At 38.0% G+C, this 25,753-nt stretch overlaps 1 protein-coding gene across 2 annotated transcripts in view; it reads left to right on the plus strand.

Annotated features, from left to right (window-relative positions):
• Positions 1-2,582: 2,582 nt before the first annotated feature.
• Positions 2,583-25,753, plus strand: part of ACVR2A (activin A receptor type 2A) — an 81,403-nt gene continuing 58,232 nt past the window's right edge. For both annotated transcript variants that reach the window (XM_030324851.1, XM_030324852.1), the window contains exon 1: positions 2,583-2,835. In XM_030324851.1, coding sequence (XP_030180711.1) covers positions 2,781-2,835 — 55 coding nt within the window. In that variant the 5' untranslated portion in view covers positions 2,583-2,780. The remainder of the gene's footprint in view (positions 2,836-25,753) is intronic.

A 25,753-nucleotide genomic window follows, 5' to 3' on the forward strand; every position in this document is an offset into this window, starting at 1 on the left:
AGCTGCAGCTACCTTTGTCTTCTTTTTAACCTTTGGAATTCCAGCGGGAATTAGTCACATTCTCTCATGTCTTACTAGGTTAAATTATTTTTGAATTTTTAAAAATATACAGAGGATGGGGGATTTTAGGAACAAAATAGGTAACTACTGTTACTGGATATTAATAACTTCTCGCATGGGGTTAAACTCTTTATTAGAGAAGAATAGTCTTCTAGTGAGTACGTGGACTTGTTGCTCCTCTTTCATACTACAGAAAAATAATTTCCATCTTCTCTTACATTCTTTTACTGGCAAATTTAGGTGGTTAGATAAGGAATATATTTTCAAGTTTTAGTCCTATTACTGGTTATTCCAGTTATTCCACTTGCTCTGATTTCACAATTCAAGAAATATGGAAGTGATGCAGAGATAAGACAACAGTGAGGCCTGATCCAGGGTATAACCGACGTCAAATTCCTGAATGAATTAAATACACTCTTCGCTTCCAGAAACATTAGTGGCAACTTTTAGTGCAACTAGAGAATGCAAGAAGGTTTATATTTATTCCTCTGACCAGCTCCTAAAGTTCAGAGAATTACATAATATGAGATCATTTAGACACCCTGAAGACCAACTTGGAACTTTTCTTAACTCTTGCACAATATCAGTCAAATTCTGAGCACCACAACTTGAGAACTGGAAATCTTGGAGAGAGTTTAAAGAGTCACAATAATTACTAATAACCTTGACAAGTTGTAGAAATGGGCAGATAATTACAGGATGAACTTAATAGACAGAAATATAGAGTAATTTAGAGGAAGAGAAAAATAAAACACTATGAATACAAGGGAGAAGGCTTGGCTTTGTGGGAAAAAATGTGGGAATCAGTAAACCACCAGTAAAACATGAGTTAGCCGTATAGTACAGTTGCTTTATTATTCTTATTAATAAACCCCCAAATTTATAGAGTACACGCAAGAATATTGCACTTAAGAAAAAGGCAATAATCCCCTAGTCATCCATACAATTATACACCTATCACATGCTAGACACTTTGAGTGCAGGCATAAAATGGAGAAGACGTAAGTTTCCTACCTTCACGGAGCTCGCTAAAGTGTGGTAAATGAGAAAGGTAGTACCTTTAATACTGTTTTAAGTTTGTATTTTGTAGCCAACTTCAAGTATAGCAAATACTGTGAGTTCCTTGAGGTAGGGATCCTGTTTTTGCATTTAGGATCCATTCCGTGCCTCTAGCACAGCACCTTGTAAGCCATCAACTCGTATTAAGGGGTAAAAATAAGTCCTAAAAGAACTAAAATTTGAAAAAGTAAATACTTGTCTGACCATCAAATATGTCGATCGAAATCAGATTTCCTCTTCGGCAAGTAAGTATTTGCGAACCTATTACGTGGAGAAGAGTTCTCAACACAATGCTTTGTGTATAAAAGGGATGGTGGGAATGCACTCAAATTGCACACGGTGATAACTGCCATGGATATCCTGACCGGGTTGACAGCCCATCCTCCACGAGTTTTTTCCCTTCTTTTCTTTTTTAGCCAAAAGACAAAACGCTTAAGCAGTAGCTACAGGGTTGGGACGCGGAGCTAAGACTGGGGGCACAGACACCAGCTCGCGCGCACTGAGCTCCGCTCGGACTGGTTCACCCCGGCTTCCCCCGCGCCTCCGTGTGGACGAGGCGTCCCCCCAGAGGAAAGACAGGGTGCCGCAGACGCCCGTCGGAGTCACTGGCCACCCGCCCTGCCTCAGGCTCCTGTTCCTCTTGGGCTCCCACTGATCTTGCGAATGTACGCTCCAAAGAGACCAGCGGGGTGCGCGAGTAGAAAACCAGGCGCTCCAGGTCCCCGATCGCATCCAGTCACCCACCCACTCGAGCCCCGCAGCCCAGCAGGCCCAGCAGGCCGGACGCCGAGGCCTCGCGGTAACGAGCCTCCATCCGCCCCGCCTCCTCGCCCTCCAGCCGGCCCCGCCCTCGCACTCACCCCTCCCCCGCTCCCGCCTCGCTTCCCCGACAATCTCCTCGCGCTCCCGGCCCGGCACGCGCGCTGCGCCCGGCCGCCGCTGCCGCCGCCGCCGTCGCCGCCGCCGCGGCGGAGCGTTTCTCCGCGGTGCCTGGCTTCCAGCTTCGGGCCGGAACCGGAAGTCTGGGGGGCGGGGCCGGCGGAGGCCAGGGGACCGAAAACGCGGCCGAGCCCGGAGCCCGGAGCCGGAGCCAGAGCCTGGACCAGAACTTGGCCGCCGCTTGCACCGCTGCCGCCGCCGCCGCCCGCTGCTCCTTCCCCGCGCCGCAGCTGCCTCGGCCGCCACGGCCGTGAGCTCGGCCGTCAGTGGTCCGCGGACTTTGGGTGTCCGGGTTGAAGGTCGGTCCGGACGTCGGACCCAGCTCGGTTCCCGGACTGTCCGGGCGGCAGCGGACGCCGCCGCCTCCTCGTCGCCTCAGCCTGGCGTTTTGTTCCGAGAGACCCAAGAGGCGAGCGGAGCTGACAGTGATTTTGACAGTGATTTAAACCCGCTTTGTTGTTGTTGGCTTTCGTTGTTTGGTTTTGTGTGTTGTGCGTGTGTGTGGCGGTTTTTCCCCCGTGGTGCATTTTTTTTTTTATTGTTGTGCTCTCTCTCTTTTTTTTTTTTTTTTCTTCTTAACCCCGTGAACGTTTTTTTGGTCGGGGCTTCCGAATATGTTTTATGACGGTTGATTTTACACCAGGAGGTTTGTCTCCGAGGAAGACCCAGGGAACTGGATATCTAGCGAGAACTTCCTACGGATTCCTCGGAGCCTCGGGAAAATGGGAGCTGCTGCAAAGTTGGCGTTTGCCGTCTTTCTTATCTCTTGTTCTTCAGGTAGGTGCATGGAGCCCGGCGCGGCGGGGCTGCTGCTGCTGCTGCTGCCGCTGCCGCCGCTGCTGGCGGCCGCGGTTGTTGTTGGCCGAGGTTGTTGTTGGGTCGGCGAGCTCCAGTGGAGCCTGGGGAGGTTTTCCCCGACCCGGAGCCCCTCGGCTGCGACCCCCCAGGTCTGATTGTGATCTGGAAACCTCCGTGAATTTTTCTCGTTTAGAGTTAGGCTGGCGAACTGATAAGAGTGACTGCTCTGTTGTGGAAGTGAGAAAGTCATGGTTTGTGGCCATAACACTGGATGACAGCGCTGGTTGGGTTGCAGTTAAGCCACAGATACCACAAGTGACAATCTATGCAAAGGTTTGAGAACCGAAAGGCGTTTTCTGGAATGTCATTTACTGTGGCATTCTCCAAAATAAGGGTGTTTTATTTTAATCGTCTTTTAATTAGTGCTTCACCAGTGACTATCACGACAGAGATCAAGCCAGTTGTTACTTAATTTTGACCGTGAGAAAACAATGCATCATATCAGCAATTTCATCTGGGTCTCCCTTTACGTTTTCTTCAACTTCACTGTCCAGCAGTGTTAAAAATAGTTGTAGTTGTTGTTGTTGGAGTATTAACAATAACCCAGTGCTGGAGAGGTATGCCTCTGTGTGTTGGTAATGTGCTGGCTTTCAACCACCATTTATGTGCTCTTTTCTGGCATAGATTTTGCTTACCTACGGAATACTTATTTTAAACGCGTTGTATTGAAGCATTGTTTTTGGTTTAGAGCAGCCATTTGAGATTGTTCATACTGTCAAATACACTATAATCATAAATAGGTTTTGTCCAAGGTTGGAAGAATAATTTTATATTTGAAATTTTGATTTTGTGAGAACGTTCTATGCTTGCAACCAGTGGTTGGAAAACTATCTAGTCCTTTGTATTTGAAATTCTGTAAATGAATATATCATCTAGCTCAAAGGTGCAAATGTACATAACAGGAGAGTTTGTTTGATAGATGAAACAATTTTAAAGTCACAATGGATCTGTTTATCATAAAATTCAATATTCAGTTACTAGGTTGTGACAGAATTATGGGGGGGGAAACGAATTGACAGGTTTCATGGCCATGTCTTTATCTCGTTTGCTACAGGGAAATTAGAGGGTGTTAGTCTTTTCTTTGTGTACCTCTGTGGTGTGTGTGTGTGTCCATCCTCCCAACCCTCCCCCCCCCTTTAATAGAATCTTTTGTAATGTATAGAATTTTGCTGAATGGTACATTTCCTTGTGGTTAATAAATGGATAAAGTCTAGTCTTATGTCTGTAGTGGTATTGATCAGTTCCGGGTGGGCTAAATGTGTTGTGAAATGGCGATCATTGCCAGAGATTAACCAAAGAATCATGTCTGTTTAAATGGAAGAAGGAACATGCTTAAGGCAGGCTGACAGTTTCTTTTGTGCACGGTTTGGGGAGGAAGATAACAATGGTGTCTCTGAAATGAATGAATACCTTGATAACATTAAACCTTTTGCTTTTGTGACATGACTTAACTGTGTAGTTTTTATTTTTCCCGTAGTACTCTTTATCCTGTGTTCCTGTATGTTCTGGTTGGTAAACTCCTCTTGTTCAAATCCCTTTCTCTGATCTCCTGCCCTTGAGGAGGAGGGGCATCATGGCCACTGACCAAGGAATTGTGGACATTATTCCCTCCCAAACCCACCTGAGTCACACTAATTGGTGAAGGAGGTTATTCTTGAGCAGTCTCAAGGTATTACTTCTGGAAAAGCACGCTGTCGCTACAGATCTTACAGCTTCCTCTGCTTGGTTTGGAAGTAAAAAGAATTGAGCATTAGTTTTTTTTGTAGGATCGTTTTAACTGGGCCAAGAGGTTAATAACTAAAATTTTAAAATACAGTAATTTTGTTGCTCTAGAGCACATAGATATATATATATATATAGCACACAGAATTACATAAAATTGCTACTAAATATTGTTGCATAGTTTTTTTTCAAATAAAAAATTCCTAGTTGAACTAAAATATAATTCTGCTGAAGATCATTGAAATCATCTGAAAGACTTTAATCCATGTTTATGTATGAAGATTTTAGTACTTAAAATATCTGATTTTTTAAAAGGCTTTTGTTATGAATCAAATATACTCTAAAAATTATTATGTTTCTTTTCCTAATTGATTTTTCTGTGTAATATGTAAATTGGCATGCTGGAAGCATGAGGATGGCTATTTTTATGTGAATTAAAAAATTTTTCAAGTTGTCAGTTTTTAGTTTCTGGATTTTTTTTTTTTTTTTAAGCAATGAGAAATGGTGGTAAAGAGCTCTTGTATTTCAGGATTTTTGGATGGACGTTTATTGTTTTCTTTAGTATTTTGTGGACTTTGATTTTTCAGTTTCTATCCTGTGTTATATATACTGGAGACTGATTTTGCAGACTGATTTTGCATATTCTGCGTTCTTGTAGAATATGGCCAAATATGTAATTTCTTTCTGTAATTCCAGGGGAAACATTTTGGAGTTTTTCCTTCATCCTCAAATGCCTTCAGCTTCCTTTTGTATTTGAATTTTTTCATTCTCCTTATCTTTCCTCAGATTCTGTTTCAAAACACAGATCTATTTCTTAGATTTTTATTTGTATGGTTTTAAAGCATTGTGGTTAATTTGTGTCTTTCTTCATAATTCCTTAAACTGTGAAGCTGCGTTTAATACTTGCTCTAGTACTTAGGTTTATCCTACCTAGAATGATGCAGCTATTGTGGTATTTGAATTGTACTGTATAAGTTGAGAATTTGTTTGGATTTCTGTGAGAGCTGAAGGAGTCTGGTCCATATATTCCATGAAATAAGAACTGGAAATAAAGTAATTATCTGCATTTCCTTCACTTCAGTTAGACAATACTGTGTGTGGGGGGGGGGGGGGGGCCCGTGTGTGTTTCTGTGAGTGAGTGTATGTGCAGTTGGAGGGAGAATTGGCAGTACAGTGAATCTTCTGGGACTCTTCTGAACTTTGGCTAACAAGTGATAGATATGAAATGCTTTGTTTTCTACAGGCAGAATCTCTTAAATCTAGTCTGTGATCAAATTCAAATATAATATATTGGAACATTAAGACCATAAGAGAAACAAAATAAACTCCCTCTCCTACTTATTCATTTTGAATTTTTTCTAAGACAGTAGTTCTCAAGCTTGGGTGTCTTTTGCTCCTTGCCCCTGCACCTCTCCCCCCAGGGGGGCCTTTGAAGACATTTTTCCTTGTCACAATTGTGGGGGAGGGTGTGCTACTAGCATCTAGTGGGTAAAGGGCAGGGATTCTGCTAATCATCTCATAATGAACAGGACAGCCTTCCGAGTGAAGGGTTATCTGGCTCAAAATGTCAATAGTATTGACAATAAGAAGGCTTATTTTAAACTTTTCATTTTTGAAAGTGTTGGTATATTAGTAAAAGGGCTTTGCTTTCCTCTCCCATGGTCAATCATCCAAATTTTACAAGTACATGTTATTGATCTCCAGGTGACCTTGTATTGAGAGCTTCCATCTTTTATCTTTTAAAATTAGAATGATTATATTAGAGAAACAGACTTTAGGTATGCACATTATTTCATCTTATATACTTTAATGAAAATATTTTGTTGACTTACGAATAAACTCTCCAATCACTTTGCTATGATGGAGAGTCCATGAAGACTGTATATTCATGAATAGGATGAATGATTGGTCAAGGTATCAAGTTTAATTATATTTGCTTTTGATCCAGTAGTGTCTTTGCTGTAATAATCGTCTTTAAGGATATTTCCTTTTATCCTTATTAAAATCAGTGTCTGGACTGTGTGGTGGCAACAGGATTATGTGTGAGAGAAAGAGATGAACATGGTGCCTGTAAGTTTCATATGGAAGAAATATGTTTACTGTTAAATGTCTGTGAAAGGTTTCAGAGTATAAATTCAGGGTTTTTAAAAGGGTATTTCATCTTTTTTAGATAACTTTAATTTGAAGAAATATTTATTTATTTTTGAGAGAGAGAGAGCGTGTGTTGTGTGTGTGTGGGTGTGTACGCACGCGAGCAGGGGAAAGCAGAGAGAGAGAGAGAGAGATGAGAGAGAGAGAGAGAGAGAGAGAGAATTTTAAGCAGGCTCCACACTCTGTGTGGAGCCCAACGTGGACTCCATCTCATGACCCTAAGATCATGACCTGAGCTGAAATCAAGAGTTGGACGCTGGATCTGAGCAACCCACATGCCCCAATTTGAAGAAACTTTTAAAGTAGTTTCTTAATTACATAATTTTCTGAAGAACCATTGGCTGGGTTTTGGTTATCATTAGGCTCATGTAGGGTATACTATTAATATTCTGTGCTCTATCACAGACCCTTGTCCTTTTTAAGGTTAAAATTTGACCATAATTAATAAGTGCTTACTTTGTTTGAAATCTGGTTTTAAGGAAGTTAACCAGCCAGGTAGGATTAAAGTGAAAAAGTTTAAGTAGCACTACACCAGTGAAAGGAAAAATTCTGAAATCTCTCCACAAGTATGCAAATACGCCCTTATACTATCTTTGTAACACTTCCCCATACATATATATCTCTGGTACTATTGACATTTTTACCTTTGGGTTTACCAGACTCCCTTGTTTCATGAGAAGTAAAGCATAACTAAACCCAATGAGATTTTAATAATCTCTAAATGTTCCTTAGATTCTAAAACTATTTTGTTGCTTTTTTACTTTTGTAAGTAGTGTACTCTTATATCTCATCTTTGGTGTCTCAGAAATCTGTGATTTAAATTTGTCTTTTCATGTTCTTTTATGTTGCTACTTGTCAAGTAAGGTTAGCAGTGTTTGATATTGGGGTCACTAGTACTCCTTCCCTTTTTTATTCCATATTCTGTAATTTATAATCTCTTCTGTTCCCTTTCCACTTTCTGCCTTCTTTGTTTACCTCTTTTCCCGGCCTGCTCCCCACTGTTCCTTCTCTACTTCCCTAAACTATAGGCTGCTTGCTTGTGGAACCCACTTGTTGCTTAGCATCAGGGGTGGCTCAAGAGGGCACACCCATGGTTTAAATGAAAACAGGTTCAATTTAGGATGTTTGAGAATTAACCAGATAGTCTTTTCCACTGTCTTTAAATTTTGGTTTCTGGAATACCACACACACCCACACACACACACACACACACACACACACTTACACTTGGGAGTAGTGTTTCTCTCTGGAATCAAATGACCTGAACTGTAGATTGCTCTTACACCCTTTTTAATATTCTGGTTTTCTTTAACTCTTTGTTTTTTTTTTTCAGAAAGTCTGTCTTTGTTATTATTCATTCATCATCTCTGTTTAAGCAAAATTTGACCAGACCAGAGAATATATTTATTGCTACAGCTGGACCACACTCAGACTTCCTCTGTGTAGATTTAATTTTGTTAGGTTATGATAGTCATGTCTAGACAGAACATTGATTTCAAATTGACTATTGACACATGAAAGTTCCAGGAATAGTGTATAGGGGAAGGAGAAGGAGAAGTCAAGAGGTAAGAAAACTACTGTAGATAGCAATTGACTTTCCGTCATTCTCCAAACTGGATTTCTGTTAGGCACTTGCGTATACCCAAATGCATATAGTAGTCCATTTAATAAAGGGATCTAAAGGAAATGTATTGTTGGCTTTGAGGTTTGATTTTTAAAACTGTTTAAATGGTGGGCTTAAAGGAAAAAAAATGGGAGGTTCTTACAGATACTGGACAAGATGTGGTCGTGGTGTCAGTGGACTTTGGTTCTGGTGCCAGCACTGCCACTGTCCAGCTCTATCTTCATCCTTTACCTCTTACCTGAATTATTGTTGCACTTTTCTAGTTACGACTACCTAGGTTCTTGTCACTACTTCCTCTTCCATTCCATCCACAATATGACTTCCAGATTGATCTCATTAAAGATAAATCTAAATATGTCACTCCTACTTAAAATGTTTCACTGGAGTCACCTTTAGCATGAAACCCAAAGTTTTGGAATGGCATGTACTTAGAATGGTGTGTTATCATTGGTTCCTGCATGTTTTCTCTAACATCTTAGATATTGGTTGGCTAAGGGAGTTATATTTCCCTGTTTACATCTGGCTTCACAGTTTAACCTTGGGCAAATCACTTCACTTTTTGTGCTTCAGTTTGTCCATCTACAAAATGGGTATATTAACAGTGCCTACCTGAGATGAGTGGTTTGAGATTAAATATCACATAAACTACTAGGTATTCTGATGTGGCTCCTCCTTAGTGTGAGTCCTATATTCCAGCTGTACAAAGTTGACTTGCAGTTTTGAATGTGTCCTCCTTTATTGTGTATCAGTATGGTACCTTTGTATATGTTGTTCTTCGTCCTTTACCTGGCTAACTCCTAATTTTTTACGGACTGAGAAATATCCCCTCTTGGAAGCAGGTTTTTTTTTGCCACCCAACCAGATTGAGCTCGTTACGTTCTATTCTTCTAAATGATCTTGATTCCAGCAATTATTGCAAATGTTTATTTGCCTGTATATCTTTAGACTATGAGCTCTCCGAAGGACCTCTTTATCTACAGACCCAGTCCTAGAATCTGGCACACATTAGGTGCTGAGCAAATGTTTAATGAATGAATGAAGTGAAATTTTTTAATTTCTGGGCCTGAATTTTCTTTTATGTTACTAAAGCAAATAACTTGGATTAGATTATTCCTGGACTTTTTTTCTGTCTCTAAAGCTTTATGATTCTATAATCCTAAGGTTAGAGTTTAATAGTGATATTTTATTAAGGAAACAATGATTTTGCTGGTTGTTGTTTTGCTGCTGTCCTTAAGTTCTCTTCATTTTTTTTGAAATGCTGTGTTTCTGATACTTAGACTAAATATTTTAATGTAATTGGAATTGCAGAGATATCGAAGGCATCTTAGAGAGCATCAAGTTCTGTGACTTTCAGCTTTTTTGACCATAACTCACAATAAGAAATGACACATTGCATCATGACTCAGTTCCCTTAAACATAAATATGTATATGTATTAGAAATATTTTTGAACTTGTACTATGTGTAAGACTTTTATTTATTTTTATATTCTGTTTCACTGTTTTTTTTTGTTGTGATCCATTAATTAATTCAGTGATCAACTAATGGGTTGATCTAAGAAATAGTGACCTACCTAGTTCAACAATTCCTTATTCTCTTCACCCAATCTTCTGACTAGAGAAGGAAACTACAAAGTAAATATGTGCAGTGAAAAATATGGGAGCTGAAAGATGTGCTCATTATTTAATCTACAATAGAGAATGTGTACTTATGTACAGAATATAGGGAAAACTTCCCAAGGGAGAACATGGACCTGCTCCGTCTAAGCTGTTTTCTCTTCTGGATTCGTTGGATAAATTAAGCACACATTAAGGTGTTAAAACAAAATTAGATTGTAATTTTGAAGAGTTCAGATTCCCCCCCCCCCCCCCACGAAAGGCTTGCTGGAGGACATAGATAGATCCTAATAATAGGGAAAAAAATAATCTTGGCAGGTAGTTGAGAGGGATGTTCATCTTAATATGAAGGAAAATGTACAAAATAGTATCATTAACACAGAGAACATTTGACAGTAAACCTGACCATGATGGAAGGCAAGTTGAAATGAAGGAATTTTGACTAACTCTGAGGAAGAGATTTATGAGATGAGAAGATGTTTATAATTGCTTGAAGAAGTAAAACAATCTTAGTCAAGGGGGTTCAATCAGATGAAAGGTAATTAAAACTAAGAGGGGATAGGAGTGGATGATACAGATCTTGAGGATGTTTCAAATATATAAAAATGTGGAATATAGAAGAGCAATTTGGTAGCACTGCTAAATAAAATTGGTAAGGAAATAAACCAGGAGAAAATAGGGTGCATTTTCATAAGTAAAGAGATTCTAAAGACAGATACGGATTTAGATTATAAGCACAAATGAAAACAGACATAGATTTGGAATAATAAGAGTACATAGGAAACGTGAGTACGTGTGATATTCTTTTACAGGGGCAGAGACACTGTATGATGGAAAAGTCTTCATTGTATAATTAAAGAATTCTAAGCACTCGTGGCTCAATATGTTGTTTGTGTTTAAATAATGGTCAGATTACAGTAACTGCAATTATTGCTCATACTGGCCATCCAGATTATATTCTTTGAAATCTTCGTGAGGCATTTTCCTCACAGTAGATCTTGGTTCTGTATAAGTAGATTTAGAAACTTTTCTGACTTGATATATGCTGTTCATGTCTGAATCCTAAACCTTTTCAATATCATTCTTTTGGACTAGATAAAAGCACTTTTTTCTTCAGTTAACTATTTTCTTAGTAGCTCTTGTTACATTGGGAATCATTTTATTCTCTAATTTGCTGAAGAAAAGTAAAGCAATAAGATAATTATTAGAAGTTCCCATTAGGGAGTGGTTGCTTTTTAAAAGATTTGAAAAATGAACCATCTTTACATATTGTAATAAAAATTATCTATCTATATATAAAGCTTTGACAAAGGAATTTTCCTACTTAAGATTTCAAACTTTATAATATATACTTTATAGAAATGAAACCTTTATTAGGAAATATCTGTGGGTCTTCACATCTTTATGACTATACATAAGTCAAGCTTGCTCCAAAGCATTATTTTAAGAAACCAGGGCAGGGCAAATTATGAGATCTTGGCAAGTTTCTAAACCTCTTAGATTAATTTTTTAAATTTGTAAACCACGATGTATTAAATGAAGTAACATGCCACATAACAGTAAATGGTTTATAGTAGATGTTACATACACATATTAGCTTCTAATCTGTGTTTAAGTATTATTTTTAAGAATATAATCTGTAAAAACATTTAAAAATATGGATTCATTTCTTGGAATATGTTTTTTAATTTGCTGGTAAATTACTTATCAGTCAATATGAAATAATATTCTGACTAAATGATTCAGCCAAAGAAATATCACTAAAGAGTGCCAAATAGGAGCCAGGAAATATCTAGAACATTCAGATAAGTTTTTTTTTTTTTCTTTATGAAGAGTTCTTTAAGGTCTCCTTGTTCCAGCATGCATTAAAAGGAAACATTGGAGTACATTTTCATTTCTATTTATTGGAATTTAAAATATTTTTCTTAGTTTCACTTAAACATTAAGTGTTTCAAAATTTTTCATGTAAAAGTAAAGTCTTGAAAGATTCTTAAGTCTCTTATAGGGTAACAGCTGCAAGCTTTGAAAACATAATCATTTAAGTTTTGAGATCAGTATTTTGAATGTGGTATAATTTTTGGACTAAAACTTAAGAGTCTCATTCAAATTCCTACTTTGCTACTTACTCTTCTTTTACCTTGGCAATCACTAAGATTTCATTTTACTCATCTCTAAATTAAAGAGGATGAAATAAGTATTCATTTATTAACAAATATTGAACTACATGCTAGACACCGCTAAGTGCTTGGGATGCAGCACTGAACAAGACAGATATGATTATGTGCTTATGGAGCTTATAGTCTTAAAGTAAGTAGCCAAATGAATAAAAATAATTACAAATCATCATATGAGTTCTGACAGAAACAAACAGGGCCCTGACAGGGTAACTCTTTATTCGCCTCACTTCACATACCACAAATCTCTAGTTACTTAGTTTATCTGCCTATTTACTATCTGCACTTTCCACTACTGGAGTGTACACTCTAAGAGGGGGGTCTCACCTTTATTACAGTACCCTCAGGGGATGCACAGTTTCCAGAACAGAATAGAAAGAAGCTCAGTAAATGTTTGTCTGTCTGCCTGAAGAAGTGAATGCAGGCTTGGGACTGGAGAGATAGACTGGGACCAGATCATGCAGGGGCTTTGATCTAATGTGGGAAGGAGTTAGAATAAAATCCAAAGGGCAGTGGGAAGCAGAGTTTTAAGGAGGAACTGGATCTGGGTTATGTGTTAAGATCACTTTGGCAGCTCTCTGGAAAATCTGTTGGAGATATGTAGAAGTGAAGAGGTGAGATTAGGAGGCTGTTACATCAACCTAAACTGGAGAGACTCTCCAAGACCCTTCTAGCTTTGAACATTCTCTGTATTTTAAAACTTGCCTACACTTAGCCAGTCTTCCTCTCAGATTTTCTTAGTCACCTCATATTCGCCCTGCTTATTCCTTAAAAAGAAGGGATAGGCTTATTGTGCACCTGAGGACTTTGAATACAACATCTAAAAAAAAAAAAAAAAGAAATAAAACTCTTAAAAAAGAGATAATAAAACACAGACCAGAGTTTATTGAATTTTTGGCTAGTGCCTACATTTAGATTTTGTACATCTGCTAATTCATATTCTTATTTACTAACCATTTCTAGTTCTCTGAAATTTTGACTTTACTCCTTTTCATATGCCTATATTTTCACAAGATCACCTCTTTATTGTTTTAAACATGTAACATAGTTATTGTTGGTATGGTTGAAGATTCAGAAGTAGAAACAGCATACTTTGTATCTTAATTCTTAGGAGTTTGATATCTTTACAGGTTATTGAGGTCTTACAATAAAGGCTGAAAGGATAGTTAATACTATGGGTCCTTATTTTTATTCAGGGCTGTGGCCTCTAAGTAGTCAGCTTGAATATTTTTATCTGTGAAAGATTTCAAACCTCTACTGTTGGTAGGAGGGGGAGGTAGTGCTTGGCACAGGGAAATCAACTCTATATTGGCAGAAGTTCAGCAGCAGCATCTCTGACTAGGAAAAAACTGTATTATTACACAGAGATAAAACCAGAAGAAACATTAAACTTTACTGAATTTAAAAGTATAATGGTAGCTGCCTCTTTTCATTTGGTTTCTTTCATTATGGAAGCAGGTAAAGCTGTCTTTGGTAAGCCACCTTCTATAAAGAAGTGTAGTTTTACCCTGTAAATATTATAAATAGGTCATTTTATTTATTATTACCTTAAAGTAGTTCTTGAAAAATAACTGGTTTGGTAGGTTTTGTGTTAATTGGTAGTGGAATTTCATAGTGTATTATTTGTGAATAGAAATTGCTAAGTGTTTTTATTTAAGCTAAGACCTGAAACTGCTTGTGTAAGTATACTTTAAAATGGTATGGGGAGAAGTGAAAAGTCAAAGTTAAAAGAGAATGGTAAATAGTGAGCAAAGGCAGTTGTGAGATAACTAACTTATACAAGATAGGCATGATAATAGTAAAGCAATTTGATCAGTAGACATTCAGAAGTAGAGTAAAACGTCTTTCTATGTGATGGGGAAAATGATTAAATAGCTCCTGATCATCCTTGCATTTTACATAAATATTACATAACAAATCTTACCAGCTGACGTTTTTTAATTCTCTTCTTTATTTCTTTAGAGATACATACATCTGGTTTGGGTGTTGAATTAGGAAATTAATTGCTAATTGTTTGTTAAAATGTAAATAGAAACTGCCTGTTTGCTGAGAGGGCTAGAAATAATAGAAGCAATTAAATTAGGAGGCTTTAACTGCTGAGAGGGCCTAACAGACAGTCAGGTACTATTTTTTCTAGTAACTGCCTCTATCAGTATGATTTTTTGAGGAATAAGCTATTCAAGCTCATGCTCACTTCTGAAGGAGGGAGTAAAATTAAAAGATTAGGGTCAGAGAAGAAGAGTGTTGTTTATACTTTTTACGTTTTGAATCAGTGAAGGGTGGTTTTGATCTTTTGTCCACAGATCTTATCTTTCACTACTACAGCCTTAGAATAACCTCACACCAAGAATTGTAACCTAGTTAGCAACATACATTTAGCAGCTTGATTAAACAATATTTTAAAATTAATATCTGGTCTTGTTTTCATTATAGGTAAAGATATCAGCTCACTAAGCCAGAGAGCAGAAGAAATCAGAAGAGCCCAGTCTGTTACAGATTATAGAATTTTCTACCATTGAAACCTGTTGGCCAGTAAGGGTTAGTTAATAGAAATAAAAGCTAATCTTGTTGGTACAAATATAGCTGTTGGTTAAAACAGAATGATTTTCTCAAAAACAAATAGTAGTAAGAACGTTCTTTATCTTAAATTCAGTGAAAGTAATTAATTATGCACTTCTTGGACTGATATAGTAGAAAGAGCAGGCATTCTTAGGGAGAAAATTGGGTGTTGGGCCTTTTTTTTTTTTTAAATCATGGTGTGATATACTGTGTGGATTTGGGAAAATTCTGTAATCTTCATCTGTAAAATGGAGTTTATTATACCCCTACCTTACAGGAGTACAGTGAGGATCAAAGGCTATATACACAAATGCAAGCACACTCACATAATACACTTGAAACTTTTTAAACTTTGAAATATTATTCCAGATATTTGTAATCAATGCAATGACTTTTTTAAGGAAAGCAGTAGAATGCTAGGTTCAAGTGAACTGTAACAGTTTTAAATCAGACTTTGTGATTCTTCATCAGTAGACATTATTTATCTTTACATTGTGAATAAAGAGATTAATTCTACAAAAAACTGAATATACAATAAAATATTAGAGGAATGTATAATCCTTACAGTGACCTTAAAGTCATTGCTTGATATGGCCCTTCTCCAACTTCATCTTTTGCCACCATATTTGTTCCCACAACAAACCAAGTGCTTTTTATTCCCCCTAGCTTTTGTTTTCACTTGCCTTCCATGAATACTTATGAGGGGGGAACCATCTCTGACTTATTCACTCTAGTTTTCCCAGTGTCTGACACATAAAGAGTGTTTAAACGACATTTGTGAATGAATGTTGAATCCTTTCAAATACCAAGGAGTTCACAAACTTTTTAGTAAAGTGACAGATAGTAAATATTTTGGGCAGTCTCTTTTGCAACTATTTGCTACTAATTTTAACACAAAAACATTTATAGGCAATACATGAATGAATGTGACTGTGTTCTCAAACCCACAAACCTGAGATCAAGAGTCACATGCTCTTCTGACTGAGCTGGCTAGGCACTCTCCAGGTGACTGTTCTAATAAAACTTTATTTATAAATACTGGAATTTGAATTTTATGTAATGTTCCTGTGTCATAAAATATTCTTTTGTTTTTTTTCACCCATTTAAAAATGTAAAAACCATTGTTTAGGGGCTATAGTAAAATAGGCTGCAGGCTAGATTTGACCCCACAGGCAGTAGTTTACCAGCCTCTGACATAGGACATTGTATAAATAACACCCCTTTCCCAATTTAGAAATGTTTTATGTTTTAGAAACTTTGGAACCTAGGAAGAATTTTCTTATAGGATCATTGTCGTATATGTTGGTTAAGTTCCCAGACTAATATCTGAGCCTTTTTTTACCTCTAGTGTTCTTTATTCCAGCAGTACAACTCTGCTCCCCAGCAATAACATTGTTTCTGAGAGAATATGGGTATAGAATTCTTTCTTGGACCAGAAGAAAAATAGACTCTTCCAGCACCAGCAGAATTTCCTTCTTTCTGAATCCCTCCTTTTCTACCTGCTGGGCTTTGCATCCTGGGAAGTATCTGGCTCCCTGGGGCTCCAGTATGGTGGTGATGACAAGAATAAAAAGAGCTTCCTGTATGTGATTAGGGAGGAGGGCATGGAGGGAAAAGAGTTCCAGGGGGAGCAGAGAGAAGAAAGAAAATAGAAAGTATTAGAGTGATCATACATAGTAAGGGTAGTATTTTGTGAAACTTCAGTTATGTGTGATTATATGCACATATGTGCTGGGTCATAATGAAAAAGTGTGTTTCTTACTGTGGTTCGTAGTCATAAAGTTTGAAAATTTTTACTTTAAGGGTTTAAGATACTAATCCTGAGATCTTCCCCCCACCCCCCACCCGCTTATTGTATATGAGACCAAAATGAAAAATTGAAAGGAAGTCTTACCGCTTGCTACAGTGTGTTTTGGGTACCAAGTTACTTCATGAGGTAGTTATCTGTTTAAGAGATGAGAAGGCAGGATCTTAAACTAATAAGCTCAGAAGTGATATTCATATAGACACTTACCTTACCTGTATTTTAGAATATGCACTTCTTCCATCATACTATGTGGTTTTGCTTGTAGGGAAAGAAGCTATATAATGACTTCCATTGTGTTACAGAGGACAAAAAATATCTCAATTGGTGGCAACTCACCAGATTTCTCGAGACAGGGCATTGGCTTAAGTATTAGGACAGGGTCGTAGGAAGAAAATGGTTAGGAACTCTGTATGAAGAGTGATAGGATGTGTAGAGAGTAGAGGGCTCTGTCATTTTGCCTTATTTTTCCTTTTCTTTCCTCTCTGTACTGCTAGCCCTGCTCTTTCATACCTCACTAGCAGTGTTAGCTCTTAACTAATATCAGAAACAAGGGCTAGAGGATGAGGTTTAGTGAGGAAGAGTAATATAATCTTGTCTTTAGTTGAAAGGAGAATAAGGAGGGAAACCCAAGTAGCAGGGCCACCTGGCCACCTGAACGGGTTCGCTATTCTCAGGTGGCGATTTATAATGTGGGTATAAGTAAAACAGGGACTTGCTATTAATCATGTTACAAGCAAAGTCTAGGCGATGGAGACTAGTAGCTTTGATATGCTAATTTAAAATAGTTCCTTTCCTGTTACTAAGGAGAAGCTTCTCTTAAACAATACTTGGTTAGTCCAGATTTAGTTACCCATTTACAGTAGTTAAAAATTATATAAATGTCTAAGACATTTCTGTTTCTCTTATAGATTTTGTTAGCAAGTATGGTGAAAACTAATTTATGATGATTCTGATCTCTAACTTTGATTTACAATTGGCTTGGGAAGAAAAGATTGATAGGAAGGGCTATTGTTCTTAACTAGAAAAGTAACAAAACCATAGCAGACAGATAGATACCTGGTTAATTGAATGGAAAGATGACATAAAAAATATGTTAATCTTTGTCAGGCTGAGTTGGGAGTTTTGAATTTTCCAATGGGAATTACTAATTTATATATAGAATTAGTTTCAACTGGTAATATCTGAAGACTTGACTTAATATTTTTTAGCCCTGTTGGTTAATCCTATGGTAGTGCTTACCATATTCTGTATTAGAATTGCTTCTTAATGTGTCCATATACTAGCTGACACTTATTCTTTTAGATTCTTTCAGTGTAGTGCTTAGTGCTGAAGGTAGGTATAAGAGCCCTGGAGCCAGAGTGCCTGGGTTTTGTATCCCGGCTGCATTATTTTCTGGCGCTGTGATGAAGTTCTTTTTCCCATCTGGAAAATGGAGAATAATATGGTACGTTATACAGTGTTATTAAGTGTAGATGAGTTAATATATGTAAAGTGCTCTCGAATGATACCTGGCACACAGTAAAGGTTCTAAATAACTCAGTGAAAATATTAGTTGAAAGATAAGACTGGAAGAAAATACTTGCAATATTTGGTAATAGCTGATAAAGGACTGTTGTCCTCAATAAACAAAGAACTCTTAACTCAATAAGAGAAAACAAACAACCAGATTTAAAAATGGGCCAAAGACCTTAACAGAACACCCCACCAAAGAAGATATACAAATGGTAGATAAACATAATGATACAATGCTCTGACATCATAAGTCATCAGGCAAATAGAAATTAAAACAGCAAGATGATACTACGCACATATTCAGAGGGTTAAAATCTGGAACACTGACACCACCAGATGCTGGCAAGGATGTAGAAAAATATGAATTCTCATTCATTGGGAATGCAAAATGGCACAGCTACTTGTGAAGATAATTTGGTGCTTTCTTATATCCTCTTAACATACGATTCAGCAGGTCACGCCCCTTTGTATTACCTGGAGGAATTGAAAACTTGAGTCCAAAGAAAAACCTATATACATGGATGTTTACAGCTTATTCATAATTGTCAAATTTGGAAGAACTAAGATGTCCTTTAGTAGGTGAATGGATATATAAACTGTGGTACATCTAAACAATGGGATATTATTCAGCACTAAAAAAAATGAGCCATCAAGTCATGAAAAGACATGGAGGAAGCTTAAATGCATGTTACTAAGTGAAGAGGTTGATCTGGAAAGGCTACATATTGTATGATTCCAGTTACATGACATCTGGAAAAGGCAAAAATTCTGGAGGACTGTAAAAAGATCAGTAGTTGCCAGGGGTAGAAGGGATGAATAGGCAGATCACAGAGGTTTTGGGGGATGGTGGAAAATACTCTATATGATATTCTAATGGTGGTTATGTCCAAACTCATAGAATGTGCAACACCAAGAGTGAACCCTAAGATAAGCTATGGGCTTTGGGTGATTCTGATGTATCAGGTTTTGGTAACAAATGGAACACTGTAGTGAGTGATGTTGATAATGCAGGAGGGCTCGGTATGTGTAGGTCAGGGGATATATGGAGGTTTCTCTGTACCTTCTTTTTATTGTGAACCTAAAACTGCTCTAAAGTAAAATTAAGTCTCAAAAAATAATTGCGCTGCTGCTTATTGTTTTTGCCTAGCACAATGTCTAGCTTGAACTGTTTATTGAACATGAATGAATAGAATCTAAAACTGAGGGAATTCTGGTATATTAGTGAGAAATTATACTTTTTAATGTTTGTTTATTTTTGAGACAGAGACAGAGCATGAACAGGGAGGGTTAGAGAAAGGGAGACACAGAATCTGAAGCAGACTCCAGGCTCTGAGCTGTCAGCACAGAGCCCGACACGGGGCTTGAGCTCACGGACTGTGAGATCATGACTTGAGCCAAAGTCGGATGCCTAACTGACTGAGCCACCCAGGCACTCCGAGAAATTATACTTTTGCAGATGGCTATGCTGTTCAGGATATAATAGTTTGTTTTATTTATAATAGTTATATTTATTTATATATTTACTGGACTCTGGTTTAATTCTAGAACAATCAGTTGGTTTTCCAGGAAGAATACTAATATTTCATTTAAGTAATTTGGGTGGTATTTTGTAAAGAGATTTTTGGGGGTATCTTTTCAGAAAACTATACAAGAATGGAGTAGTGTGTCATTTAGTAGTGTATTCCCAAAGGGGAACATCTAGAATCTTTCTAAAATGAGATGAAGACAAAAAGGAAGTGAGTGTGTTAGGGGAAATAAATGAAATTTCCAGAAGTGTATTTTACGTGATTTTTTTCAGCATTTGATTATCATCATTTCTGGGAAGAGAACTTCCATTTATTAATGCTTTATAGTTTTCGACATGATTTTGTGTATGTTCCTATTTGATCATATTTGAATCTGTTTGAAATAAGTTTCGTGTTTTGTTCTGTCTTTTAGTTTGCTTTAAGTCAGACCCTGAGCTCTAGAAAAATAGCTTGAATTCACTAATCAGTGGAGCTAGAACTTAAACCCTCATTTTTAAGTTCAGTGTTCTTATGTAAAAGTAAACGGCGCTTACTAACTTTTTTCTCATCTTCCTCTGCCATTTCCCACCCTTAGTGGGGGGAGGTCTTTGCAGTCAATTATAGAGGTGGTTGTTTTGCAAATAATCCTTATAGTACACTTTGAGAAATACATTCTTGGTGGGGAAGTGGGGAGCTGGAAGTAGCTGTACAGCAGCAAGAAACACCAAAGTGAGCTCCAATTCCAGGGCAGGGGTGTTTTGCTCTTGTTTGACAGCCTGACGGCAACCAACAAATCCGCATATGTTAATTGTGGCTGTAGGTAAATCCTGCCTTTGATTGCTGCAGATGTGCTTTCTCAATTACTTTTTGCTTTTGATGAAGACTGGTTATTTTTTTTTTTTTGCCAAAGGGGTCATTATTAGGTGAGTCCCATTACACATGTGTCAGAATTTTACATTATCATATTCTTGGTCAAATTGGGACTGACAAATTATGTCATAGCTCAGTCATTATGTAAACAATGTTATTAATGATTAACATTTGGTAAAGCTGCCATTATTAATAGCTACCACTTACTGTATGCCTTGGGGCTAAGTGCTTTTAAGTTTTAGTGATAATGTGTGTGACTCACCTTACAAGATAGATATTATTCCCATTTTATAGACGAAGAACCTGAGAGTGACTTACCTAAGGCTACGAAACTAAATAAGTTGCAGAGCCATGATATGTTACCTTGGTCTGCAGGGCTTACATCTATTCTATTGAGTCAAATACTTTGAAATGTATATTAAATAAAAGTTACCAATTCCAGGGCAGTGTGATTTTCTTTGAGCCTGTTCTCCCCAGGTTCCTGCCCCATGTTCCCACCCTGACAGTAGCTGCTGTTGCTGTCACTCATTAAAACCTATGGTGCAGTAAACAAGGCTGAGTTATCAAATTGAGATTTGATGTTCTAACCATGGTTCCTGTAGCTGATAAAGCAGAGCTTTCTCCACCTTCTAAGTAAAAGTTCACAGCTGCTTAAAGACTGAGAAACAGAAGTTGTTCCTTTTGGCTAATATATGAGCCAGAATCAGAACTAAGTCAGAAATCATTGCTCTGATCACCGTTTGAGAAATTAGTGAATGAAAGGATCCAATCATTTAAAATGATTATACTTTGATTCAGAGAGAATGAATTAATTGAAATTTGCTTGTGTAGAAGAAAACAATCCAGATTCTTTTTGAGTGATATTTGGAAAATAATTTAATGGTAATAGTGGTTAATTGCTGACTCGGTGCCTGTTACCTGTGCTGGGTGAGTGAGAAAGAACGTATTAGGTAAGTTGAATGGTGCTGGCATTTGGATTTGTGGTTCCCTTGCCCATATTAAGACAGATTGATAAAAGATAAAGTACATACTTTGTTTTGCAAAATCTAAGGACTTAGTTTTTCTGTTACTGTAACTTTTATAGGTTAGCGTGCAGAAAACTGAATGATGAAGAGAATAGGAAGAGAAGGTAGTCCCTTATTCTGTGTTTCTTACATTAGGAAGAATGAATGACAAACAAGTAGTAGAAACTCATAATCCGTAGGGATTTGGTTTGAATTTAAGTGACTGAATTTATAGAAAAACGAATATTGTAATATCCTTTATCTGTTTCTCTAGAATTGATATCAGCCAATATTTAAGGGTACCTGCTGTGTCCTTCTTAGTATGCCAGGTACTGTGGAGGTTATAAAAGGAATATGAAGTTTTTGTTTAAGAAATAGTCACGTTGGAATGATAAACCTTATACTCTGAAACATAATAAACATTTGAAACTTAAAATGTAATACAGAAAGCATTTGACACATTAATTACTAAATAATGGTGTTAGGCACTAAGGGGCATTTCTCTCTCTTTCTCATTTGGAGGCTTTGGTTGTCTTTTAGGACTTTATAGGTAAAGGATGCATTTCAGAAAAAGCCTTCTTGGCTTTGTTTCTTCCTGAATTTAGTGCTGCTACAGTAAAAGCACCATGAGATAGGGATTATGGCCTTCGTGTTTATCACTGCATTCTTGTGCCCAGTGCTCAGTATTTTTTGAGTGAATTAATGCCAGTCCCCCTTTTTCCTCTGTCCAATTTCTTGAAAGGTTTCTGCCCTACACCGGCTTCACATCTGTACCTTCTATTTTCTCTTCAACCCATTGTCATCCTGAAGTAAGTGAAATAATCCCCTTCATTTTCTAATTGCCTAAAGGATTCTTCTTACCTATGTTCAGTCACTACTTGACTTTCCTGTAACTTTGATGTTGTTGTCTACCTGTTCTTGAAATTCTTTTGTCCCTTTATTCTCCTGCTTTTTTCTGACTATAGCCACCTCACCACCTCAGTACTCAGTCTGCCTGTCCTTTTAGTTTTGTGTTTCTCAAGAGTTCAGTCTTCATGGAATTCTTAATCTGCACATCCTTCCCTGGTGAAGTAATCCCATCTCTTATTTTTAACTAAATGTAGATGTCCAGAGATATCTCTCACTCTGATCTCCCTCTTGAGCTCCAGACTTATTTATTAGTCATCCAGTGAACATTAAGTATATGTGAGAACTGGGAACAGGGGGATGAATAAGACACAGCTTCACCCTAGAGGACTCAGTTTTGTTGGAGAATGCTTAGTAAAGGAGCAGTTATGTAGCACATATATCTATGTTAGAGTGTCTAGGGACTACAGGAAAAAGGTGGCCTAATTCGGTTTAGAGGGAGCGGGTAACGTTTTCCCTCAAGATGTTTGAAGTGATTTTGAACGCTGACTAGGAGTTCACCAGGGAACGGAGTGGGAGGAATATTTTATGTTGTCTTTGTCAAGTCTGGTGGGTATGCTTCCTGGTGGTGAGACAGTCCATTATGGAAGCCTCCAAAGTCTGAGAACACACAGCCACAGGGCAGAGAGTGAGCATCTTTCGGTGGAGCCAATGTCGTGGCCAACAAAATGGTATCAAGCAGTAAATCCGGAGGGAGAGAAGTGACTGTCTGAAAAGGAGAGTTAATAACAAAATCCATTACTTCTCAGTCAGCAGGCAGTGTGGGTAAAGAAATGATTTAGATTAAGGCTCTGGAAGTAATGTGTGCTAGATTTGTCCTTTTCTGTGTTATCTACATTGTTGTAGTAATGGTTTTGATAAATTAAAGCAGTACTTCTCAGGCTTTAATATGCATATAAATCACTTGGAGATAATGTTAAAAATGCAGATTTTTGATTCAGTATGTTTGGAGTGGCGCCTGAGGTTCTGCATTTCTAACAATTCCTAGTGATTCTATGTGTCAGTCTCTGTATTTGGGAGTAGAGAGGGACTAGAGGAGCCAAGAATGGCCAGACACATGCAGAGAAAACAACTTATATGGAGACATGGATAATGTTTGAGGAACTGGAATTAGTTCATGAGACATGAGTTCATTAGTTCAGGAAGCAGTGATGGACTCAGTGATGAGTCTGCAGAGTTGGAGAGGGATCAGATCACGAAGGACTTGTTTTGTGCAAGAATGCTAACTTCATGGCGAAGGCTGCCGGAGGGCCATTTTGAGCCAAAGAGTGCTTCATCAGATTAGAACTTCAGCATAAAGAGATTTGTTAAGTTTTCATCAAGTTGAGGTCAAAAACTACTTGTAGCTTATCCTGATAGGAATATCAAATAGTAGTTGATGATACAGATCTTAACTGGAGAGAGATCTGAGTCTTCAGCTAACAGCTGTATAGGCAATGAAATCAACTAGGCAGAAGGAAGAATAAAAAGAGTTCTGAAGGTCAAACTGGGAAACACTAACATTTTCAGGGTAGGAGAGAGGACAAGGACGAGCTTATAGAGGAGACTAATATGTGGCCAGAAAGGTAGAAGGAGAAACAAATATAGTGTCATTGTAAGAAGTCTATTCAGCAGTGCCAGAGAGACCAAATAAGGATAGAACCTGAAAAGTCACCACTAAGTTTTGTCAACTTGGAGATTATTTGTAATGTTTAGCAAGAGACATTTCATGGAATGGTGGAGACAACCATGCTGTCGAAGATGAGGAGTGACATGTAGATAAGGAGGTGGGTTCAGCTGTGGTCATTATTTTTAAGAAATGTTAGCTGAGAAGTGATGTGAAGCAATGGAAAGAAAGCTAAGTTGAGATGTTCATGTGCTTAAGGAGTTGGTTCAGGGAGAGATTATAGAAAGGGGAAGATTAAAATTTAAACCTTTTGGAACCAGAAACTTGGGTGCCATCTTCAACACTTCTTAGTGTTGTGCCAAATCTGAGAATCCTAAATCCTGTAAATTTTACCTCTGAATATTTCTTGAATCTGTTCTTTCTTACCCATTCCCATTACCAGAGTATTCTACCTTTGACCATTCCTTCCCCACACTCTTGGACACTGTTCCCTCACTCCCCAAAAAAAAGCGAAAAAAAAAAAAAAAAGCACCAGGGAATAAGAAAACCTGTCTTCCACACTCTTGCTGGAAACCATAGAGACTATAGAAACTAAAACATGCGTCATGTATGTGCAGATTTGACCCTGACACTCACCTGCTTGAATCCCCTGCACTGACTTATCACCTACACAGGATGAAGGCCAAGCTTTTTAACGTGACATACAAGACCCCCCTGGGACTGTTCCTTTCCAACTTCATTTCCTGGCCTTCACTGTCTCCCACTTTGATCCTATAACACTAAAAAAACTTCTAATCTCTCCCCTTCCCCCACATACTTTGATTTTGCCTCCAAACACCACTCATTTTGTACTTGCTGCAGCTCATGGCGGACCTCCCCTAGCAAGTTGTTAGTTGCTCCTTCTGTGTTTCCATAACCACCTTATTGATTCAGGAAGTTGTTATACTTCCTACATTATTGACATTTTCTCTGGTTTTCTTTTCACGTGAGATCTGTAAGGGGTTTGTTTTGTTTATTTATTTATTTATTTATTATTTTTAATTTTTTTTTTTTTCAACGTTTATTTTTGGGACAGAGAGAGACAGAGCATGAACGGGGGAGGGGGCAGAGAGAGAGGGGACACAGAATCGGAAACAGGCTCCAGGCTCTGAGCCATCAGCCCAGAGCCCGACTCGGGGCTCGAACTCACGGACCGCGAGATGGTGACCTGGCTGAAGTCGGACGCTTAACCGGCTGCGCCACCCAGGCGCCCCCAGGGGTTTGTTTATTAATTCATCTCTGAATTCTGGTGCCTGACTTAGTGCTGCTAGAGTAGGTAGGTAGGTGCTCAGTTCATGTTCAAGGATTAGATGTAGAAAGAATTATATGTGGAAGTAGTGGCATTTTGACTGGGACTGGGGGAGAATGGTAGGATTTCACCACGTGTAATCCCATTGGCCTTTGATGGGGAAGAAGATTCTGTACAGAGAGGCCAGCATATGGAAGAGCATCCAGGCAATAAACATGATAATACTTACAGATAAGCTGAATGCCTCTTTTAGATAGGAGAGAAGAGGTAGAAAATGTATAGGGGAGAGGGTTAGAAAAATAAGTTGGGTACAGGTGAAATGGAGTGCTTTAAGATTTTCTTTTTTCCCCTGTAGCAGCCCTTGTGTATTGTTAAACTGGGAAGTAACACCAACTCTAGAATTCTGAGGAAGGGCTCTGTATCTTCTTGAAATAGGAGATGAAGATAACCTGGGGGCGCCTGGGTGGCTCAGTCAGTTAAGCCTCTGACTTCAG

This window comes from Lynx canadensis, chromosome C1 (assembly GCF_007474595.2).
Source record: "Lynx canadensis isolate LIC74 chromosome C1, mLynCan4.pri.v2, whole genome shotgun sequence".
Classification (NCBI taxonomy): Eukaryota; Metazoa; Chordata; class Mammalia; order Carnivora; family Felidae; genus Lynx; species Lynx canadensis.